This window comes from Chrysoperla carnea, chromosome 2, assembly GCF_905475395.1.
Source record: "Chrysoperla carnea chromosome 2, inChrCarn1.1, whole genome shotgun sequence".
Lineage (NCBI taxonomy): Eukaryota > Metazoa > Arthropoda > Insecta > Neuroptera > Chrysopidae > Chrysoperla > Chrysoperla carnea.
This window is the reverse complement of record NC_058338.1, coordinates 19,746,382-19,769,773: the sequence shown is the minus strand read 5'-3', so window position 1 is coordinate 19,769,773 and position 23,392 is coordinate 19,746,382. Positions and strand designations below refer to the sequence as shown.

Here is a 23,392-nt window from a genome sequence, read left to right as displayed (position 1 = left end):
ATGCACCCGATTTTTGTGCTTTTTGGGTCAAAATTACCTTATATACTGAGTTTTATCGAAATTGGAGAGAAAAATTTTTTTCGATTTTTTTGCAATTTTTTAAGGGGTACCCCTTTGATAAAATCGAGAAAATCGCAAAAAAAATTTTGTTTTGGAATTTGATGAAACTTGAGGGATGGGGTAATTTTGATCCAAAAACTATGAAAATCAGGTTATTTTAATGATTGGATGCAGAGTTTCTAAGATATCACAATATTATGATCGATTTTAGTCCGTATCTCAAAAACTATTCGACCAGTCGTCAAATGCACCCGATTTTTGTGCTTTTTGGGTCAAAATTACCTTATATACTGAGTTTTATCGAAATTGGAGAGAAAAATTTTTTTCGATTTTTTTGCAATTTTTTTAAGGGGTACCCCTTTGATAAAATCGAGAAAATCGCAAAAAAAATTTTGTTTTGGAATTTGATGAAACTTGAGGGATGGGGTAATTTTGATCCAAAAATTGTGAAAATCAGGTTATTTTAATGATTGGACCTATAGAAAGTTATAATGTCAGCGAGAATCATGGGCAAAACTAAAAAAATTAAAATCCATAAAATTGTGAACAAAAGGATGGATAAGTGAGGGCTTTAACGTGATAGTCTAAAGGAGAAATTACCTAGCCAAGCGGGTGGGTATCTGCTAGTAATAAATAAAAATAATATAAAGTAGGATAACATATCGTGTTTGCCACACACACATAATTATATCTCATTTTGTTACGTGACGCTTTTTGCCAGTTTGCTCACAATGGCAAGCCGCGTTAAGGAACTTCGTTCCAAAAATATGTTTAAAATCATGGTTGGCTGGTCATAACGGTAGCAGCCTCTATGTTTTATAATTAATATTAGAATATGCATTTGTTTATGTTTATTTAAAAAATTATTTATTATATAATATATATTTTACAGAGATCTGGAAGGAAATCACATTCAAACAATCCCTACAAACAGTTTTCAAGTAAAGGCAGAACAAATGTAAGTAAATATTCTTTGAAAACTTACACATATGTTTATAATTAAATTTCTATGTACTCTACGTGAATGAGTTTTTGTTATTTGTGGTATTCTAGAATTTTATTGTTATTAGAATATTTCTAATTAAATCCAGTTTCATTACATATTTATGATTTTTTAAATAATTAACAAAATACATTAATACATTGAAGTGAGAAAATTAGTTTTTTAATACTCAAAGTTTGAGCACAAAGGAAAGCACTGTACCATGGAATAAAATTTGCAATGTCAGTTAGAGCAAAGCTTTGCATATAAAAATTTTAAGTCAAAATGTGCATTTCAAAAATATTTAGGCTGTATATGCTTCCCGCTGGGGCTCTATGCCCCTTTCTGACTAGGTTAAGTTGGGTGAATGTTCCTTGGGATAATATAAACACGTTAAAAAAGTATTAAGGTGCAAACAAGGTAAATCCATTGCACCCTTGGTACTACATTTGCCCTACTTATAATAAAGATGTTCTCTTTCCATTCAAAAGTGTTATTATTTTCATTTACTTATATATGCTATTCGTTGTGTGCGTAGTCATGGTAGGGACAATAAAATCGATGCCAGCGCTTCCAGTGAAAATTTTGGCGTTAAAGGAGGCTGTTATAACTAATTTGTAATTATTTACATGTTAATGTTATAGAAAATGTTAAATTAAAATTGTTGAAAAACACTAATTAATTAAACTTAATGCATTAAAAATTGTGAAAATAAGAAATCAAATTGCACAAATATTATTTTTCAAATGTAAATTATCATAATTATTTATTTAAATTTGTAAGACAATAATATTAAATTTTCAATGTAAGTCATAAATGCAATCCATACAATTACATATGCATCCATACAATTCTATTAATTAAGGTGGAGTATCGTTACCATGGAAACGCCTCCAAAAAACTCACGCACGGTGGGAATATTGAAATAAGTTTTTCTTTTATCTGCTGGTTAGTATTTTTTTTTTACTAGAAAGAGATACAAAAATGTGTTAAAATTCACTCATAGAAAAATATAAACTGATCGTACAATTCAACAAGAATGGGATAACATTATTCGATTTTTGTAACGATACCATTCATTTCCGGATATAGTGAAGAACATACAAAAATATTGAAAGCTTATAATCATTATTTCCTTTTACAAAATTCAATTATTTTTTCAATTTTCATTTTGTTTTAATATTTATTTTCGAATTAATATTAGAATCGAATGAGATTTTTAAATATTTATTTTCGAATGAATATAAGAAAAAAAGTTGAAAAATTACAACAGGAAACATTTTCTTATAAAGGGATTTATTTGATAAGCAATTACTTATTATCTACTCGATTTTGAGAGAAATTTTTTATTAAACAGAAGAGAGAAGGGACGTTTTGCAAAATTATGCTTGTTGTTTTATCTTCTAGTTAACCGCATAATGGCGAAAGAAAAAAGATGGAAAACATAATTATAAATAAATTGTTTTCAAGATATAGAGCTTTTAAAAGCAAACTTGTTATATAAGAGTCCGGGAGATATACGGGAAAAATCTGTGTATGACAAGCTACATCGAGTTTTTAATATCAGTCGTATAGGTATTGCTCTATCGTCGTTTCTCCAAGTCTTGGTCTCTTAGACAAGTAACAATGGACCACCTATTTGCCAACTTGCACCATGAAGCTCATGATATTTGGGGAAAACTTTGAGAGCGGTAAGATCCCTTCCGTTTGAAAGCCAGTGAGCGAAATTTGGAACAAAGTGGAGTTTATGTCTATCGTTACTTCTCTATCGATATTTCATGATGCAGCCATGTCGAATCGAAATTATTTCAACTCCTCTTGATTGGGATTACGAGATCGAATGAAAAATAGTAGATACGACTTTATTTTTGGTTTGTGTTAAAATCTCGATCCAGGCATCTGCCAGAAATTTTTACCGTGCATCACCCGGACCGTTGCTGATATTAATTCGTTTGTATTAATGATAACAATGATGATATCAATGAAAATATAGTTTAATGTATCTGTCAAATACAAATGTCCATTTCAAGTAAAATACGAAAGATAAGCTTATAAATTTCCCTAGGTCATATTACCTACGCTTTGTTTTCTTGCTTGTGTAATTAATTTTTGTGGTAATACAGAAATTTTTCAATGATAGCTTTAATTTGAATATTCACTTTGGATTTTCATATTCTTTTGTCTTTTAACCTGCACTTTCGAACATTCAACAATTTTCTCGAAAGTACCAAAACTTTCTACAACATTCTATTTTCACACACAAGTTTACTCACCCATAGATAGTCCGTTTAGAAGAATTGGTTATACATGCATGCAATCACGGTATCCTTGTGGCGATATGGAGGTTATTTATTAAAAATTAGTCTGTGACAATTCAAGAATTAAAGATACTGTAGCAAATTTTAAAATTATGTTGCGATTACGCCCGGGCGATCAGCGCTGTGACCATTCCTTTTCTTTCTATGATTACGAGATTGAATGGGCCTGGTATGGGATTAGATTTTTTGGCTATATGTGATTTTCGTGATTAAAACTGGTTTTCAACCAGGTTGCAGTTTGTAACAAAAAAAAATTTACATCCAATTATGTTGGTTCAAAAAAAAGCTCGCTTCGGCCTTTCCCTATTGATTTATATAAAATTTATTATCATTTTATAGTGAGCTGAGCTAAATTAGCTAAAATTTCAAAGAAAACATTTCTATTTATATAAAATTATCACGTTTTTCAAGTAACATGTAAAACAATTTCCTCTATTGATGTGGGTTTTCCTTCATACTGCAACACACATAAATAGCTTCATGTACATTTCCAATGGAAAATTAAACCAACAATTTGAATTCTATGCAGCGGTTTTAGAATGATATCTACATTGCAATTGGAAAATATATAAAGCGTTCGATGTAATTTGATGCCAATTAGGAAAACTATACATTCCAAGTGTTGCCTAATGTAAACAGGGAGCTGTGTACTCGATTGCATGTAAAAACCATGTAAATCCATGTGTGACCAGGTTTTATTAAAAATCTGCAACTAGGTATCGAGGACATTAAAATGATTACCAATTCGACTTTTTTGGCTTGCTAGAGAAGTGTTGGTATTACTATACCGATATGTGTTGGTATACTATACCGACATATGTTGGCATACAATACTGATATATGTTGGTATACTATACCAACAGAGTGTTGGTATACTATAATGAGCCACAAAAGTTGTTCTTCGCGGAGTTAAACCGCAGCCGGGAAGACCGTACTTAGAATAGTGGATCAACAAAAGTTTATTTTTGATTTTTAGAGCCTGCGGCTTTTTAAATTGTAAGATTGAAATGCATTTGCCAATTTAATATAAACGTTTTCATCATATTAATTTTTCTGTCATAATATTCAATTTTCAGCTCTCTATCTTAATGGAAAGCATATTAATTTTTAAATACAAGAAGAGTTGAACCAAAAAGACATATGAAGCAAATTATATAAACACTTGTGAAGAAGAACTTAACTTTAATAATTTATACTAGCATCTATTATTATTATACTTGCTAGTATGGCGTTAATTAAATTGGTAATGTTAGTTGAACTTTAATTATAATTTGAAAATAATTAATATTTATAATACATTCTTATTTTGAGGATGTTATAAATATTAAACGTGCATAAAGTTTTTATTAAAATTCATTTAATTCAAAAAAAGTTATTTTTGAAAAAACTAAAAATGTATTCATTATGATTCTTTTATTTATTTTCTTTGTGGAAATTATATAGCCCAAAAAATTGGTGGTAATATTTCAAATAGATGAATTAATATGTTTCACTTAAAATTTTTAAGAGTTTTAATAAAAATTAGAATGTTTACTTTTCATTATTTCAAGATATAAAAATGATATATTTTTTATTTTTAAATTTTTCGTTGTAGGCAATGCATACTTTGCCTATTTTATTAAACGACACTGGATAAATTGTTACTGCATGAATAAATTCTTACCAGATTCTTCACTGCATCGATAAATTCTTACAATGTTTATATAAATGTAACTAATGTGTCTTTATTCGTATGAATCGTTTTAAGTTTGATTTTATGTTTGAATTCAGTAATATTTCAACCAAAGAAGTTACGGAAATGCATGCACCTACATTATATATAGCACAAGCAATGGAGAAATTAATTAACTTTGCTCTCAAAAATTTCAGGCAATCCTTGAAAATTTTGGTTATAGATATTTGAAATGAAGGATGTAAAAACATCTTAAAGTTACTACCTCATGGATTTTTTGGAACCTATACGAAAAAAAAACTTAAAAAATTAATAATAAACTGGTTCGATTATTTTTCGTTACTGTAAAAAAGTAGTTCCCGAGAATGACGAAATATAATTATATTTGGTAAAAACTCAAAGAACCTATTTGAAAATTCGTTAAGGTCCTTAAAAAAAGCTATAGCTGACGTCGGTAGTTAAACAATTAACCGAGCTGTGATGGGAATAAAACATCTTACTAGCGATTTTTCGATAAGGAAATGCAATATTATCAATGAGCTGCAGCTCGGAATGTATTTTTATAGAAACGGAAAACAATTGAATCTTGTTGTTATTCTCTGAGCTTTATAGTAACATCACACTTTTTTCGAATGTTCGATTTTCGACTGGGTTTTGCGCCTATCAGCCAACTAATATAAATCATTGGCATTTTTGATGCTTGAATCGCGAATAAACTTTAACTAATTTTATTAATTATTTCTTAACCCTGTTTTTTCCTGTCCACGTAAGATTTTCGTTATTTCTTTATTGAATTCCATGATTTACTGCTCATTTTAAATTTTATCGTGGTGGCTAATGATAAAAAAAGACTCACAGTTGTACCGCTTAGGAAAAAACATATTAAAATTTTATTTATTATGCATTTTGTATATTATATCAGAGTTAAAATTGCCTATAATTAAAAAGAAAGTAAAATGTTTTTAGTCACTGAGGAATTCCGCATGAGTCAAGCTAGTTTAATCTTATTTTAAAACCTTTCAAATACCTAAATCTGAATTTTTACAAATTGATACAGTTTTCAAAATCTGTATGTCCTTGTATTAGCAGACATATAGGATGCATTGTTACTCACATGAAAAATAAACCAGAATAATATTATACTTAAGTATGGTGTAAAAAGTAGTAAAAAGTACTCTTCTCAAGTGGAAATACATTCGAAATATAACTAAATTGATTCACTTCAAAAATGTCAAATCATTTTGTATGATATTTTTTTTTCTTCTTTGTAGAAAAGTAATAGATTTTTACAACGGATGCTTCTAAAAATAAATTGATAAGAGTGTGTATCGTTATGGAAGATATGAAAGTAAATTCTAAGAATGTAGAAAAACGATTCATTTTTTGTCCTAATAAGTAGTTAGTATCCATATCAACATAGTGAGACGGTAACACAAAGTTGAATGGATATTATCATATTTGATTAAATATCTTTCGCAATCTTGTGAATTATAGATATATTTTCACTTATCTTCACGAAAATATGATTCGTTAATAAAACGATTATAAACCAAAAAATAATATTTTTGACTTCAAAGAAAGTAATAAGTGTTTTTTCAAATGGACTGAGAGCAGTTATAAGTATATACACCTGGAGTTTAAACTGTTTGCAGTCAAAATAGGGTGCATTAAGTTACGACACTGGGATATTAACTGCGTGTAGTCGAATTTAGTTCTGGATATAGTGCGAGAGAGTCGTTTTAATACCAGTTAAAGATACCGATCAATCTGCAGTCTTTCACTAAGATTTTTTCTTGTAGCCCCAATCAGGGATTCAATACAGTATTGCCCATTGCCCATAAAGATAAGTTGCTTGAATAATGTAAAATAAATTATTTTCTTAAACCCCTTTACTTTAAACCCCTCTTATTTATCCGTTAATTTGCGTAGTATATCTAATAATTTTGTTTTTATACTTCCAGAATATTGAATTTCAATCACATCTCATCGATTGGCGATTATGCATTCAATGTGTCTGAAATTGGAAAATTGTAAGTTTTTATTTCGATTAAATAGAAATCATAGACTGTGGCAGATCAGGAACTTCATTTTCTTGCTTTTGTTTCGAAAGTGTTTCAGTGTTGATTAACGAAAAGGGAAACATAAGTAAACTGCGTATATCTATAGTTAACATTTAAGAAAATATATTAGTGAACATCAGAACATAGGCATTCGAGTTGCAAGAACTAAAATAGTGAAATTAACGACATGATTTTATCAGGGTCTGAAAAAGGAACTTTCTCCTTACTTTAATCAACTTTTCAGCATTTTTCAAAGCAGTAGCAAGTAAATGAGATATCCAAATCAGTCAACATAATCAGTCAACACTAACGGTGTGTTGGGCGCTATTTCTGTAATTTTTATCATTGACATAGCATCGAGTTGCAAATGCTTCATAATAAAAATGCTTGTAATAACGACATTATTTTGCAAGGGCCTGAAAAAAGGAAAACAACGTATTTTTTTTCTCACTTTTATCTATACGAATATTCTTTTTAGCAAATAAATGAGGCACCTGAATCCGTCAATATCCCACCTAATCCTAGGCTCCAGAACATATGACGTGAAACACTAATCAAGAGAGTAGCAGAAAAAAGGCACCTATATGGGCGAAAAGACAGCATCAGGCTGTCTTTTGTTTTCAGGCCGATGACTAGAACCCGCTCAGATGGATGCCGTAAATTTAGCTACGGGTGCTTATACCTCGGTAGAGGAGTTTCGCAACCTTACATATATATGTTCTTGCCTATGAATTTATTATCTTATTTATGATATTATGGTAATATCCTTTCTTTTTTTACAGGAGTTTCAAAGGAAATAAACATTTAATACATTTACCATCCAAAACATTCAGCGGGATTGTGAACATTCGTGAATTGTAAGATATTTTATTATTTAATATGCAATTAGTTTATTAAATTACGTTACTTTCATAAAAGTTAAATAGATAATATTTTAAAAACGATATTATTATTATTATATTATTATTATATTTTTAATGTGAATTTGTATATTATATATTGGTATCCATGAACGATCCTCTGGGAATATTTTTGATTTGTTGATATATCTTAATACAGTAAATATGTATATAATATCTCCAAGGATCTAAATAATTTACATCAGTTCACGGTGTACTATAAATATTAACAAGGCATATTTTGTGATTATATAAGTCTGATATTATTATTCTACCACTCATATAGGAATTGTTAATGCTAACAATAGAGATTGGTTCAACTGCCAGCGTTTGTTTATGAAGCCTTGGCTTGTCAGTTTTTGCCCGACCTTGACAAAGGCTTATAAATTAAAGATTGGTTTGTCAGTACTTTTCCAAAATTTAATCAAGGCTAATAAATCAAGCCTTGGTTTGTAAAATTTGTCAGTCGTTACCCAAACCTTAGAATAGTCCCATAAACCGGGCCATGAAATCCGTGCTTACCAAACTTTAACCAAAACCTTGTAAACCAAATTTGTTGTTAATCATTCATACTTATGTTTTTGATAACATGATAGGAAAGATATTAGCCAATCGAGCAAATGCATTCAACTTACAGTCCAGAGAAATCTGTTATTAAATGAGTTTACAGACCGGGCAAGACATCCAAGATTGGTTCAAACTTTTGTAATAACATTGCTACGATGTTCTCTTTCATGAGTATTCTAATAAACATTTTCTAGATTTCTACCCTTACAAACTTGGCTGATACAATCATTGCCCAGGCTTAAACCAATGTTGGACCAGTTGACATTTCTCATTTCGGCAGTCTACCTAAATGGACAAGTTTAGGATGATTTTTAGTGTCAGTTATTATTTAGCTAAAAGTTTTAGTTATATAATATTAACTTTTGTGAAATTAATATAATTAAGGGGTAATGATCATAGTAACACCAAGAAATTGACCAAATCCAATTAAATAATTTTATATTTTTTAAAAATCCCTTCCATTTTTAAATGAAATTTACTAATATCTGCTGATTTTCATTGGCTACTGATTATCACTGGCTACAATTTTTGCCATACCCGTATCTCCCAAATTAGACCTCAGATCCAAATTTGAAAAAGAGTTTTTTTGTTGCTCTCGATGAGTTTATTTTGGTAAACTAGGTTTCTGCAGTCAATAACAGAACATCCTGTATAATGTTGTTGTTGATATTCTAGATTGATATGATAACATAACATTGTTAAAATATCAAAAGATTTTAGTGTGTAGAATGAATGATATTACCCCTTAAAAGTTTTTTCATATGTTTGAAAAATTTTATGAATTTAACAATTGAGAAATTCTTTTCAATTTTAACATATCTTTCTTGAATATTTGTTTTTAAACTACACGGAGTAAAATTTCAACTCACTAAGTATATATGAACTAGCTTTAACACATGTCAAATCTAAACGAGCGTTGTATTTTGCTAAAAACATCAATTTTGAAAACATTATAATAATTTTTCTCCCAAATTGTTAAAATCATAAAAAAATCAAGTTAAAATTCGTGTGAATGGATCATATGTAAAAGGGCACAGTTAGTTTTTGATATAGGGACTTATCATTAACTGATGTCATCAGTATACCAGTCGATGGATTGAATACATTGGAAACATTACGTGTGGAACATACACCATCATTAAAAGTGATTCCAAGCATATACGATTTTAAGGTAAGAAAATATTTGTATAAACCTATATATCTGAACATTTTTAAACAGTCTTTATCTAAGGAGTATCTGAACTTTATCTGAACAGTCTTTATCGACTGTATTTTTTTATGTGTGTTACCTCAGAACTTTTGACTGGTGTTTCTCATGTGGTTCCATTTCATTTTGGTCCATTTCTGATAACGGCATCTATGGGAAAACCATAAAAGTCTTAAATTTGCATTAAGTATGCACGACAAGAGGGCGAATAACTCAATATCACGCCAACCGATTTCGATGATTCTTTTTTTAGTGACAAATTAGTTAGTGTATTTCAGATTCACTAAAAATTAAAACATAAAAAAACTTTTAACAAAAAGAAAACCGACTTCAAAAGAAAAACTTTTCCAAAACAAATTAATATACACTAAAAAGTAAAAAAATAACGGTAATATAATGTAGCTAAAATAATTGTTATTTTTAGAGTTGGTGTCAGCCAAGGAAACAACTCTGACAGAACATTTTGCTACATTGGCTTGGCTGACACCGCCTCCAAAAATAACAATAATTTTAACTACATTATATTATCGTTATTTTTTTACTTTTTAGAGCATATTAATTTGTTTTGAAAAAGTTTTTCTTTGAAGTCGGTTTTCTTTTTGTTAAAAGTTTTTTTTATTTCCTTTGAGATATTTAGTTTCATTGTGCTATATATGAACGTTGTATGAAATTGATAAGTTAAATTAAGTTGTTTTTTCTCAAAATTTTTATTTTTTTGCATGAACAAAAGAGAAAAAAAAAACACTAATATAAATAAATAAAGAGTTAAGGTTTTACCGACGACAAATAATAAAGTAGTCGGTATACGTTTTGCATACTAAATTGCCTGAAACCAAATAACATAGTTCACAAAAATAGAATTTACACAGTAACGAACGAAATATATGTGGATAGATGGATGGATGACGATGAGGACGAATAGTAATACATAGACGTACACGAAAGTAGTAGTCAAACAAAACTTAAAAGTTTGTTTTAAATTGAAAAACTGTAGTAATAGTAATATATGGGTCAACAACAACCCATATTTTATATACAGAATAATATATCTTCAAAATTATATGGAAATTCAAAATAATATTTTGCGAAATATATTTTAATACTAGATTGATACCCGCACGCTTCACTGTGCTTAAAAGTAAAAACCACCGCTTTAGAGCCTCCACCCTATCTTGGCACAGTTTTCAATTTTATTAAATGTAAAATAGTCATAATTCATTGAGTATATCATCAGAATAGTTGGCCATGATTTGTTTGACATTTACTATTTTAAATTTTTACAGAACTCTTTAATTTATGGTTCAAATTGATGATTATAAATGGAACAGATCTATGAATTGAACCATAAATTAAAAATTTCTGTAAAAATTTACAAAATGGTAAATGGTCAAATAAAATTTAATTTTTTTATTTACTTTTTAATATATCTTTATAAATTATAGTTCATGTGTTATTCTGATATATCAGCTACATTGCTGTACAGTTTCATTAAAAACAAGTCGCTAGTTTTAGCGTGAAAGCGTAACAAACAAACAAACAAACAAACAAACAACAAGCTTACTTTCATATTTATAATAAATAGATATTTAATATCGATATAGGATTTTACTTATATAATATTAGGTTTTGTCCGAGGTTTCGCTCATGCCAAGTTTAATTTTGATTAATATGTTTTAAGTTATATTATTTTAATTTTAGTTTCAAAGAGTGTAGTCAAACTAATAGAAACAAGTGAATGTGCGTATGTTTGTTCCGATTCTTTCGCCTCGATTATCTCGCGAACCAGTTATGACATTAACACTTGACTGGGCTTATTCAACGCGTAATCGCGTTGTCATCAGAATTAGTTGAACCGTTTTTTAATGATAATAAAAAAACTAGAAAAAACTGAATAAACAGAATCTGAAAAATGGATAAAACACATCATATGCTGTAGTGCATGTTCGAAGAATAATCTATGAAGGCTAACAAGACTTTTTTTGAGATGTTTTTTTTCCCCTCTGGGAAGTTAGTCGTGTGGACTACAGGGGTGGCACTCACACGACTTCAGTACCACACCGACTATGTACTGCAAATTTATTTTTCATGTAATTTAAATTACAATAATTAACAAAATCAATTTCCAGCACAACGTAAGTGTTTGAAAATGTTCCATACTTAACGCCAAACAAAAATAATTAAAATAATTTAGTATGGAAAGGCTATCGCAGCAATTAATTACATTGTGATATCTTAAACGATGTGAAGTTTATCAGGTTATGCTATCTATTTCTAGATGTAAATTGAAAAATATATTGATGCCAGTGCCAATTTTTCTTGAAACTTTTAAATTTACAACATATAAGTATTTTTCGTGGGAAACATAATGTGATATATGTCTGTGTGCATAAAACTCATTTTCATACTTATACTCGAACTCACTTACCTGTGAATATTTCGAGAACAAACATAAGTTATTCAAATTTGTGTGTCAGTTTGAAAATGTAAAGCATCTGTTTTATTTATGTACTTGAACATTTTTGTTTTATTCATGGAGTAAGAAAGATTATGAAGAGATTTGGATACTATCAAAATGACGTAGCTACACTATAAGCACAGCTATGAATTGCCTTTGGGATGCATAGTTTTCAAAGTTTAATTTAAAATATTTTTGGTATATAGAATTGAAGAAGTGAAATTTTGATTCTGATACCTACTTAACGGGAGGTATTAGAAATGGAAAGAACGCCAATGTAGGGTACACCAAACATAAATGTTTTAAATTTTCGAATTCTACTCCTTGTGTAATACAAAGACGTAAACTTTTTAGGCGGTTAACACTTTTTTTCTAATTCGATTTTGGTCTCATTTTTGGCAATAATGAGAATAAGAAATTTAACGGGAATAGTACCAATTATGAATAATGTTTCAAGAGGTACAAAGCGAGGTGAGGTTTTGGTATCACTTCCCTCGGCCGATGTTGATATCAGAATGTTGACTAGCCGCGTCTCGGCCGGCCCAGTTAAAATTTTTACTAACTTGGACTTGTTTTTCATGAATGTATATACATAATATGGCAAACAGGTAAACAGAAATTATTAGAAAATAGATGTCTTTAAAACACGAAATATACAAGTTACTTCAGGTGAGGTTTTTGGGTCAATTCGCCTCGCCTCGGTTTTTGGGTCAATGTACCTCACCTCACTTAGTAACGAGGATTAACATTTTGAGCCTCGCTCGACTCGGTCCTCGTAACGAAGGCACGAGGCGAGTCGAGGTTACCTCGTAGCCTCAGTGAAACACTAATTATGAATTAGTAGATATGGATTTTGCATATTTCATTAAGGTATCCGAAGTGTATGTGGTTTTGCCTCCTTAACTATCTAAATGTTAAACATTATCGAATTATAACACTAGAAATGACTGATTTTATTTTAATAAAAAAACTTTTTAAAATGTTTTTTTTCCTGCTTATGGTTCTGGAAGCAACATTCTAAAATATTTTTCGTTTCGCTGGGTCATACATATTCTTTATTACATTTGTTTTGTTTTATAGGTATTTCCTTTACAAAAATTTTGTAAAACTGAGAAAATACATTTATATTCGCTCAACCACCATGAAAAAATTATGAATAAAGAGAAAAAAAAGGTTAGCACACATGTTGAATTCCTTTTGTTCCAGAAGTTATATTAGTGTATATGGATACACTATAATAAACTATAATGAAAGGTTTGTGGTTACCTTTATTTAAATACCTATACTTCTATGTGAATACGAGATAAACATGTCAAATGTATAAAATTAATACTGGTTGTTTTCAAAAAAGAAATTACTGTGCCTTATTGGGTTCGAAGGTCTAACAAGATGCCGCTTAATATGTAAGCAGTCGATCATAAGCAGTAAAACTGACTTATAATGTTAAATTGAAAAATTCTATCCTCAAGCGGTACTACGTCGATGTTTGCTTTTTCATACCAAAAAATACGTTTTTCACAATTTTATAAGCTCAATAGGTATCTATTTTATTTTAGTTATAATAAGTTTGGTAGCAGTAATTAACCGTTTGGAGTTACCCGTCGTTTTCTTCACTTTATTCCACCACTTAATTAATTTATAACATAAAAATATCTTTCTTATAAACATTTTAAAACTAATTAAGTAGTATCTCAATTTTCACCTACATCATTTAGTTATTATAATTTTATAAATATAAATTTTACGACAGTGTAGAGTAAACAGAGTACCACAGGCGGTAATCAATATAGTTAGAGTACCACAAAGTTATTAGTCTAGATATCCAGAGCTTACGTTACCCTAATTTAAACACAAAAATTTTATTAAATATATATTTATAACCCTTTAGTTCGAAAATTTCGAGTATACTTGATATATAAATTTTTGTTGCTATGTTTCGAGTGAATTTGCAAATCTGTTTATGCAATACTTATTAAGAATATGATAATATGTATTATATTCAGGTTAGTAATTGCTGCCGTGCATTTTCCCGAAAAAAAAGTGTTGGATCAAATTAATTTTGATAATACCTATATTCTAACAACTTCTGCTAAAGCTCATCTTGAAATTCTCTGTGGTTTTTCACCCAAAAATTAAATCATAGGAACATGGTGTCCCACGGACTATACTTTTTCCGATAAAATTTATGGTTTCTGAATTATTAGCGAATAACTGTTAAAACTTGGTATCTTGCGTGATTAAAAAGTGGAAAATAGTATTTATCTTGAAAAGTCGCATATTTTTCTCAATTTTCACCTAGGTTTTATCAGTATGACTATTGGCATCATTAATTGGAGCAGCAACTGGAGTTGCAACTAGAGACTTTTAAAATATTCTGTAGGCGGTACCTTGTAAGGTTTTCTAGATACTGTTGTTTTATAAAACCACAGAGGAGCTAAAATATTCTATTAAAAATATCATAACATAAATATGTATATTATAAATGTGCAAGTAAGGATGTTTGTTTGTTTGTTTGTTACGCTTTCATGCAAAGACTACCGAATAGATTTGAATGAAACTGAACAACATTATAGCTCATACATCAGAATAACACATGAGCTATAATTTAAAAAGATATATTTAAAAAAAATTAAACTTATTTAAAAACATTTTACTGCTCCATCTATGGTCACCATTTTTTATTATAAATTAATGATTTCTGTAAAAATACGTAAATAGTAAATGTCAAACAATTCATGCCCTTCTTTTCTGATATACTCAATGAATTATGACTATTTTACACTTGAAAATTATGCAAATATTTAAACTGTGTAAAACAATTCTTCGAGAGTTATGGAAAGGGGATAAGTGAGATCAAGAAAGGTGGAGGCTATAAAGCGATAGCTTTTACTTTTAAGCCCAGTGAAGCGGGCGGGTATCTTGCTAGTAATATATATTTTAATTATAAATATTATTCTCACCACTTCAAAATTTATTTATGCGTAAAATACATTTAAATTGCTTTCATAGAATTTAGTAGCAGAAATATATGAGAAATTGTAGTACCTAGAATCAAAATTTACATAATTATGTATTTTTTTTAAATATCAAAAAGAAAATTGTCTCTGTTTATATTTATTCCTCAATACTATGTTTTTTTTTTCTAACTATCGATAAGAACCTGTGAACCATACCATGAAGTGTGTTCCATGGTGCAATATCGCAATATTCCAAGGATCACGATCTAATGTACCAAGAATCACTCACACCGATTTTATCCCTCTACAACATGCAATCGTTAATTTTTTGTTTATTCGAAAACAAAACAACATTGACAACCTGTTTTCAACTTACCTACATTTTGATAAAATACTAAAAACAATACAAATTCTCTCCAGATTCAGGATTCGCAGATGCTACATCTTACCCTATGATACAAAAATACTATATTATTTATTTTCGCTTCAGTAATAAGGGGCTCATTAATCAAAAATCACTAGAGAAAGTAATTTAGGCTAATAACTCTTTTTTTCAATAATTCATTGACTTTTAACCCAATCAAAGGACCGGAACAATGGGGTTTTCCAAAATTGTTTGTCAATTTGGCGACAATTCTTCCAAAAAGGATAAATTTGACTACGATAAACGGGTCTTGTCATTCTACCACGAATAGACTTAGGTCAGTTATTAGCCTATATCGAAAATGATGGTAACATTTTATTGAAAGCAACAAATACGCGTAATTTTACATATTGGACCTATGAATTGATTTGGCTTCCAAGATGCGATTTTACTTTGAGGATAAGCGCACTTGTTAAGATGCAATATTGCGGCATTATTGTTTACACACGTATCCCCAGATTCTAGAACGCCTCTGATTGGGTTTCGTAAAAAAATTCATTGACAGTTTAGAGGTACGATAAGGCTAATTTATTTTGAAATAAGGCAATTTTTCTTTAAGGTATAATATATATTCTCATTTTATATAAACTCTTTTGGCAAATTTTATTATATATTTTAAGATGTGTTGATTAGTCCCTTTCTTATTTTTTATGGCACTATTAAGCGTAGCTTCTGCAAGAATATCTTTTCTCATGGTTTAGGGGGTAAATCTTTCTGCTTCAAATTTGATGTAGATAACTTTTAGTAGAATCCGAATGTAAAAGTTACCGTTTTCGTAATTTTTTCTGTATTTCTATTATAAATCTCAAATTTTCTTTCGAATTCAAACGATTATATGATAAAAGAAAACTTCTTTTTAGATTTTATTTCTTTATTTTAAAATGGATACATTTACATACATAAAAAAATTATTGTCTTAATTGTAGTCCCAGACCAAAATCAGTGTCCGGTTTTAAAATACTTCCCCGTACTAAGCGGATCGGTATTGGTGTCTTTTCTGTGACCACGACATTAAACTTTGATAATAACTGTATCAAAAACATTTTTGTTTCTAATATCACAAAACGACTAGCTAAAAAAAGAATCCAAGTTATCTACCTATTTTTCATAATCCAACAAGAAATTAAAAACAATTATATTACCAATACAAACACGTGGCCCATAACCAAATGGTAAATATGTGTATGGATTTAATTTGGCTTTATTTTCATCATTAAATCGTTCTGGATCAAACTTTTCAGGATTTGGGTAGTATTTTGGATCATAATGTAATCCCATAACCGGTATATTTATTATCATACCTGGTTTAACATTTATTGTTTCATTGTTATTAGTATTAATTTCAAATGATTTGTTGCATTGCCGATCTAAAGCTGCTGAAGGTGGCCACTTTCGTAATGTTTCTGTAAAAGTTAATTCAGTAAATTAAAATCAGTGAACCATATGAGTTGGAGAAAAATGTTCAACATTAGTTATTTAGTTTTCCTAGGGTGTGTTTATAGGAAGATTGTATTCCCATATATTGTATTTACCAAATCTATTTGGATTAATTTGGTTTTTATAAAAATTGAATACAAACCCTATATAATCGTATTTTTTTGAACAATAAGATTCCTTGTCTCTCTAGATTAGAGCTTATAAATATTCTATGAAAAAAACTTTAGAATGAAATTACATCAAAGTTAAGGACATGGTTTTGTAATTATTTTATTACCTGTAACAACCATGTCTAAGAATTTCATCGATTTTATTACTTCATAGTCTAATTTCCCATTATTTTCTTTTAAAACGGTATCGATTTCCTTTTGCAATCGCTTTTGTAAGTCTGGTTGTAAAGCCAATTCATAAGCTGCAAATGCCATTATTATTGCTACATTGGCGTAGCCAGCTAAAAAGAAGATAACTACTTGGGAAGTAATATCTTCGGTTGTAAGTACTAAAAATAACAGTAAGAGATTTCAATAATTTTTTTCTAAATGGGGGTTTCTAAAATCCTCACAATTGAAGAGCAAAGTGAAATAGAGAGGATAAAATTCTCACTAGAAAGTACCTTTTATATATTTTTTCTTTTACTTTTTATATTACCATTTCTCTTTAAGATTTAAGTATAAATTTGATTTTTTTGTCGAATTGTCTTATCTATAACACTCAGCTGTTCTTAGCGATAATTTTGGACACTGTAGGTATACATACTGTTTTTCGATGAAGGATCGTTCTTAATTTGTTCCTTTTGAGCTTCTGTTAACAAATAAATTATATCATAGCGCATAATATTTTGCTCTTTTCGAGCGCGAAGTGTACTTTCCGTTATATTTGTAAAAAAGTCATAGACATAATTAGGTGCGAAACGGATTTTAAAAATCTAAAAAAAAATACAAATTGAGTTGGTACCTATTGTACCTATTTTTAGAAGAAAATCAATTTACCTTGCATAAGCTTGGAAATTTAAAAATTAAAAACATACGCCATGTTGCGAATTTCGAAATTTCATGACCAGCATTAAAGAATTCATTATTTGGATGAGTTAAAGAATTAACTTTTATACCAAATGCCACAGATGCAATCACGTCATTCGTAAATCGTGTACAAGCATCCAAAAAATCAATTTTTAATACATTATTTTGTTTTTGGCGACACATTTCAGAATAATGATCCATAGTTTGAGTACCACATTCCGAAATCAATTCACATAGACCACGTAATTTGCTGCCAGTAAATACAGGACTTAATATTGTTCTCATATCACGCCATTTCTTGTCTAAAATACAATTAGAAAAAATTTCACACGGTAATATTTAAGATATAAAAATTAGGATCATTGTTATTTGATTCTAGATTCATTTGTAAGGAATTCAATTGGAAGCATTCTTTAAGCTTTCGAAAAGATGAAATTAAACAACTCTTACCTTTTAATGCGAATAAGGATTTCCCAAATAATGGATCTGCATTGAAAAATCCATCCAAATGATTAACAAAATGATCAAAGTCTTTAACCATTATATTTCGTATTATATCTGGATCTTTAACAATCAGTTGCGGGATTCTAAACGGATAAGATCCATATACCCTGAAAAAAAAAATTCAATTAACAATGTTTCTTTTAATTACATGGAATCAAATAGGTCAAATGATTTTATCATCAATAAAATAAACCACTACATTGTAAAGTGCAACTTTCTGTTAATTTTTACCCCGACAACGGCAAGGGTAATATATTTGACAGTTTTGTATATATGAGCGAGCAATATGTATTATGTACTACTAGCTTGATATCCACCCGCTTTGCTGGGCTTAAAAGTTAAGATTACCGCGTTATAGCCTACACCTTCCTTGTTTTCAGGTGGTCCATTTTATCCACCCCACTTAGGGGTTTCACCCACTTAGAATATCGGAAATTATTATAGGATGCCTACGTCATACAAAGAACCCACCCACCAGTTTCAGGTCTCTACGATCAGGGGTTTAGGCTGTGCGTTTTTCCGTCCACAATGAATTATTTATACCTACCAAATTTCTGGACAAAATATAATGAAGGGAGTTTTATCCTCAAAATTAATTCAAAATCCTAACTTAATTGCACTCACAAACCCAGAAAACGTAAATTGAATTACACGATAAATCGAGAGCGACGACAATAGTAACCTGTATCCGTACGAGTAGGTAGATTGCGGCTTACAAAACAGACGGGGGGCGAGGTATAGGTAACTCAAGTGGCCTGTTTGAGATGATGTGGTTATCTAACTGCATAAAAAAATAATTTGTAATGCCAACAAAAGAGTTTAGTTTTCTGACTTTTGTCCAGAAATTTGATATAAATACTCCACTGTGGCGTCAATCAGTCATTCAGGATGAAGCATTTTATATGTATAGATTATTACACTTATGTTATAAGCTGTTGTTGGTGAAGTGTTTACTTACTGCTTATCGGGTAATCCATTGTATAGCTGAATAATATCTTCATGAAAATTATTTTTATTCAAAATAACACGTACAAAATCAATGTATGGATGATATCGGAGATATGTTGGAATACCATTTTGGTCCCAATATTTATAAAGTTTCATGAAATAAACATGAAACAACACTAAGATTCCAATAATGCCAAAAATGATAAAAAACATGTTGCGCTATCAAAAGAAAACTTAAATTAAAGATATCATTCACGTGACGTAAAATAAAGATTCATTTTCTGTCTTCGATGACCTTATGAAGATGGTGTTTATTATATCAAGAATATAGAGTTCTGATCCGGGAATACAGCACATAAGTGATAGCTAGCAAAAAACTGATATCACAGCTAAAAAGAATGACCCAAAATAAGTGGATTTCAGAAAAAATTCCAATAAGATCGGATCAAATTTGCATATGATATCAAAAAAAATCAATTTTTTTAACTTTATGACGTCACAGAATCCAAAAAAAATAATTTAGCTCTATCATATCCAAATTTTAAAATCAAAAAATCTGTTTAACGTAGTTTATGGATGGCTCCTTAGAACAAAATATTAAAATAATTAACCTTTATCTAATTAACGTATATTCGTAGCACCAGTGCTATCCTGGCAGATTACATTCCTAAATTGTTTAAATTGTATAATAAACCAATTCAATACTATTTTCGTCAATTAACTAATGAAGGTATATTTGGCTAATGCTTGGTCCTAGTCTATAGTAATATAAAGTATTGAATGATTAGATTTTATTAAACAATTTAGTCAAATAAATATAAAATAAATTGATGACCTTGGTTAGTACTTTTTTTACATTCAATTCATTCAAAAATCCATTACTTATTTCTCTTCAAACTTTATCTAACAGGTACAGTAATTAATACAATATTTCTGAGAAATTTCCTGTTTAATAGACCATGAATGTCATCTTATTTCGTCTTAGAATTTGCCTCACCCAAGTGAGATACAGTTTTAATAATATAGGTTTTATATTAGGGTTTTAGGGTTCATAGATAAACTTTAGAATTTCGATTTCAAAGCTCACAACATTATTATTGATTGTAATCGATAATTTATTTTTTCGTGGGTTCAATTTTTTGCAAAATTTTTCTTTTTTACGAGAAGGATTCAAAATAATTGTGAAAGAAGACAATCATTTTATAAGATATTTTAGTTTGAGAACTACTTTTTTTAAAGTCATACAAACCCAAAATTTATAGCAAAAATTTTACAAGCAAAATAGTAAGAAATAAATGTTCAGCTAAATAGTTTTTTGAAATAGATAAACAATTAAGCATTAAAATTTCAATTAACTATTATTTGAATGATAAATTTTAAAAATCAATATTGGAATTTTATCATTTAAGTTTAAATGTTTGTTATCAGAGAAATTGATAATTAATTTAAACATACTAGCTCGAACCGTACGGAATTCCATAGTGCGGTATTTGTGACTTACCCGAAGCCGTAAATTTGTATTAGGAGAATATGTTAATAAAAGTTAAAAAAATATTTTCTCCTAATAAAAATTATAACTTACTCTTTACTTTGTTAGTTGTTGCATTCAGTATTAGGAGAACATCTATTAAAACTGTTATATTCAAAACAAATTCGCCTTTTCAAAATTTCACTTAATTTTCTTATTCTTGGATTTGTTAAGGCTGATTGAGATTTAAAACCTCAAATTTAAGACAAGTGGTACATTTTTAGAGTCTGTTCTTCGTCATAAGCCAACACGATATAAGCTTAAAAATGAGAAGTAAATCATGGTTTAATTTGAGGTAGGTATTAATTCATATTTGGATACTCCCCAAATTATTAATTTAATAATTATTAATTTAATCCTCTGGAATCATAATATTATGTTTTGATTTTATCGAACAATTTGTCACAAAAAAAGACCATAATAAAGGTTTTATTAAATAATTATATTACCACTTCACTAAGTAATTTATAACCAGAATAAATAACATAATAGAAGATTACTTACACTAATTTTAATTAATAAAATTTAATTTAAAAAATATTAGTTTGTTTTAATAACACTTGAAAGCAAACATAGCTTCTACATTCAACAGTATATGTGAACTAAAAACATGCGTTTAATAAAATACAATTGCAATTTGCTTATATTTTTTAAAACGTAATTATTATTTATAGTACGGAGGTTTATGGCTTTTATTTTGTGAAGTATGAGTAAGCGTTGTCTATATTGGTTAACATGTCCTTTAGATAAAATGTTCAATTTTAGTGGTTACAAGAGGACCAGCAACAATAAAAACATTTAAAGACGAAATTATAAAGAAAATACAGAATAATTATGTCATAGAAATTTGAGACCGAAAATTGTTAACAGTAAATTAAAGTGGCTGGTGAATCCTATGAATATTCTACTGGGGGGTCGTATATAAACCACGTAATGTAGCTAGGTGGGAGCGGGGTGACCACTTAATTGCTATTTTGTTCTATATGATGCTACAAGAAGAGAGATTGTTAAATATAATTGCTACGTAATAATTTTCTCATTAGATTCTAACATAACTTTTTTGTTTATAACTTTTCTAATTTTTTATCTGGTGTAAAACGTATCTAGCACTATTTTCTAGACATTTTCTATGTGTCATTGTGAATCCAACGAGCTACCAGCCGTATTTTCACAACCAGTATTTCCTTATTTTACCAATTTGAACTTGTCGACAAGGCTAGAACATAAAAATTGATTGAGGAAACATGATGAGAAAAGTGAATTTTATGGCAGTTTTATGTGAACCGAAAAGCATTGACTCAACTAAGACTAAATTTGCTTGAAGGTCTAAAATAATCACGTGAAGTTGTATAACTTTTATCCTTTTCAAGATTCCTATAAACAGATGCCACAAGGTTCGGAACTATTATTATTATTGTTGTATTTTGCATGACGTAATTTCAGAGATCTTGATTATATCCATTCATTCATTAACATAACAAAATATCTGTGAATTAGTTACTCTCTTTTATGGATTGATTGATTGACTGTCATTTTATCGAGGATAGGAATTTCAATTTACGGTCGATTCTCGTTGATAGTTAATGGCGGGGGGCTAAAACTCCGAAAGCTGAGTCCGATCTAATTACGCACTTTTTCGTTTTAACAAACATACGCGCATACACACCTTAGATTCAGCAGGACAACATCTTTTTTGTTAAATGATTAAAACATATTTGAAACTTACTGAGTGGCTTCCTTTTGGCGAGTCTATCAAACTTTTCAGAAGCTGCTACGTTTTCAATTGTGCATGATAATCTCATATTTAAGCTATCGGTCTATATTATGTTTAATCTATGACCACTTGTTTATATTAATAATTAACTACTACTAAAAGTACTATATTTTTTCTCGTTCGACATCGCGAGCTCTCTTATGTTGTTACAAATACCTTAATTAAACTTAACACATTACACTTCTTATTTTGTTTGATAAGTCTTGAAAGAATATCGAACTATTCATACAACGGTGATAACTTATAAGAACATATTTATCTTAGTTCTTTCAAAAGGCTTTTGTCCTAGATTTGAAAAATTGGTTTATACGTTACATACGATTTACACCAAGAAAGTATCATTTAAAAAAAAAGAAAAACTATGTACCTTATGTATTTTTATTTTAAAAAACCAATTCAAATTTACTTCTAAAACAGTGTAGAGTATTATGGCGTCTGGAATGACATCCAACCGTGACATGTAATCATTTTTGTATATGCAAGTATACAAGTATTTGCAAGGTTACATTCCTAGTATATGTTTTTTTTTTTCAATTAATTTTAATAAAGAAAAAATTTTTTTAGATAAAGACTGTAATAAT

The 23,392-nt window shown here is 29.2% G+C and overlaps 2 protein-coding genes across 2 annotated transcripts in view; one reads left to right on the top strand and one right to left on the bottom strand.

The window, feature by feature from the left end:
• The window catches only part of LOC123292530 (lutropin-choriogonadotropic hormone receptor-like), a 68,450-nt gene that overhangs the window by 30,524 nt on the left and 14,534 nt on the right, over nt 1-23,392 (top strand). The window contains exons 7-10 of the mRNA XM_044873243.1: nt 953-1,018; nt 6,994-7,062; nt 7,875-7,949; nt 9,612-9,729. Of these exons, the coding sequence (XP_044729178.1) occupies nt 953-1,018; nt 6,994-7,062; nt 7,875-7,949; nt 9,612-9,729 (328 nt within the window). The remainder of the gene's footprint in view (nt 1-952; nt 1,019-6,993; nt 7,063-7,874; nt 7,950-9,611; nt 9,730-23,392) is intronic.
• LOC123291478 (cytochrome P450 9e2-like) lies at nt 16,491-21,643 on the bottom strand. The gene is made up of 8 exons (XM_044871781.1): nt 21,542-21,643; nt 19,520-19,728; nt 18,508-18,668; nt 18,028-18,359; nt 17,795-17,963; nt 17,316-17,537; nt 16,744-17,004; nt 16,491-16,673 (listed from the first exon to the last, which is right to left on the bottom strand). The coding sequence occupies exons 2-8, from the start codon at nt 19,720-19,722 to the stop codon at nt 16,510-16,512; spliced, it is 1,512 nt and encodes a 503-aa protein (XP_044727716.1). The 5' UTR covers nt 19,723-19,728; nt 21,542-21,643; the 3' UTR covers nt 16,491-16,509.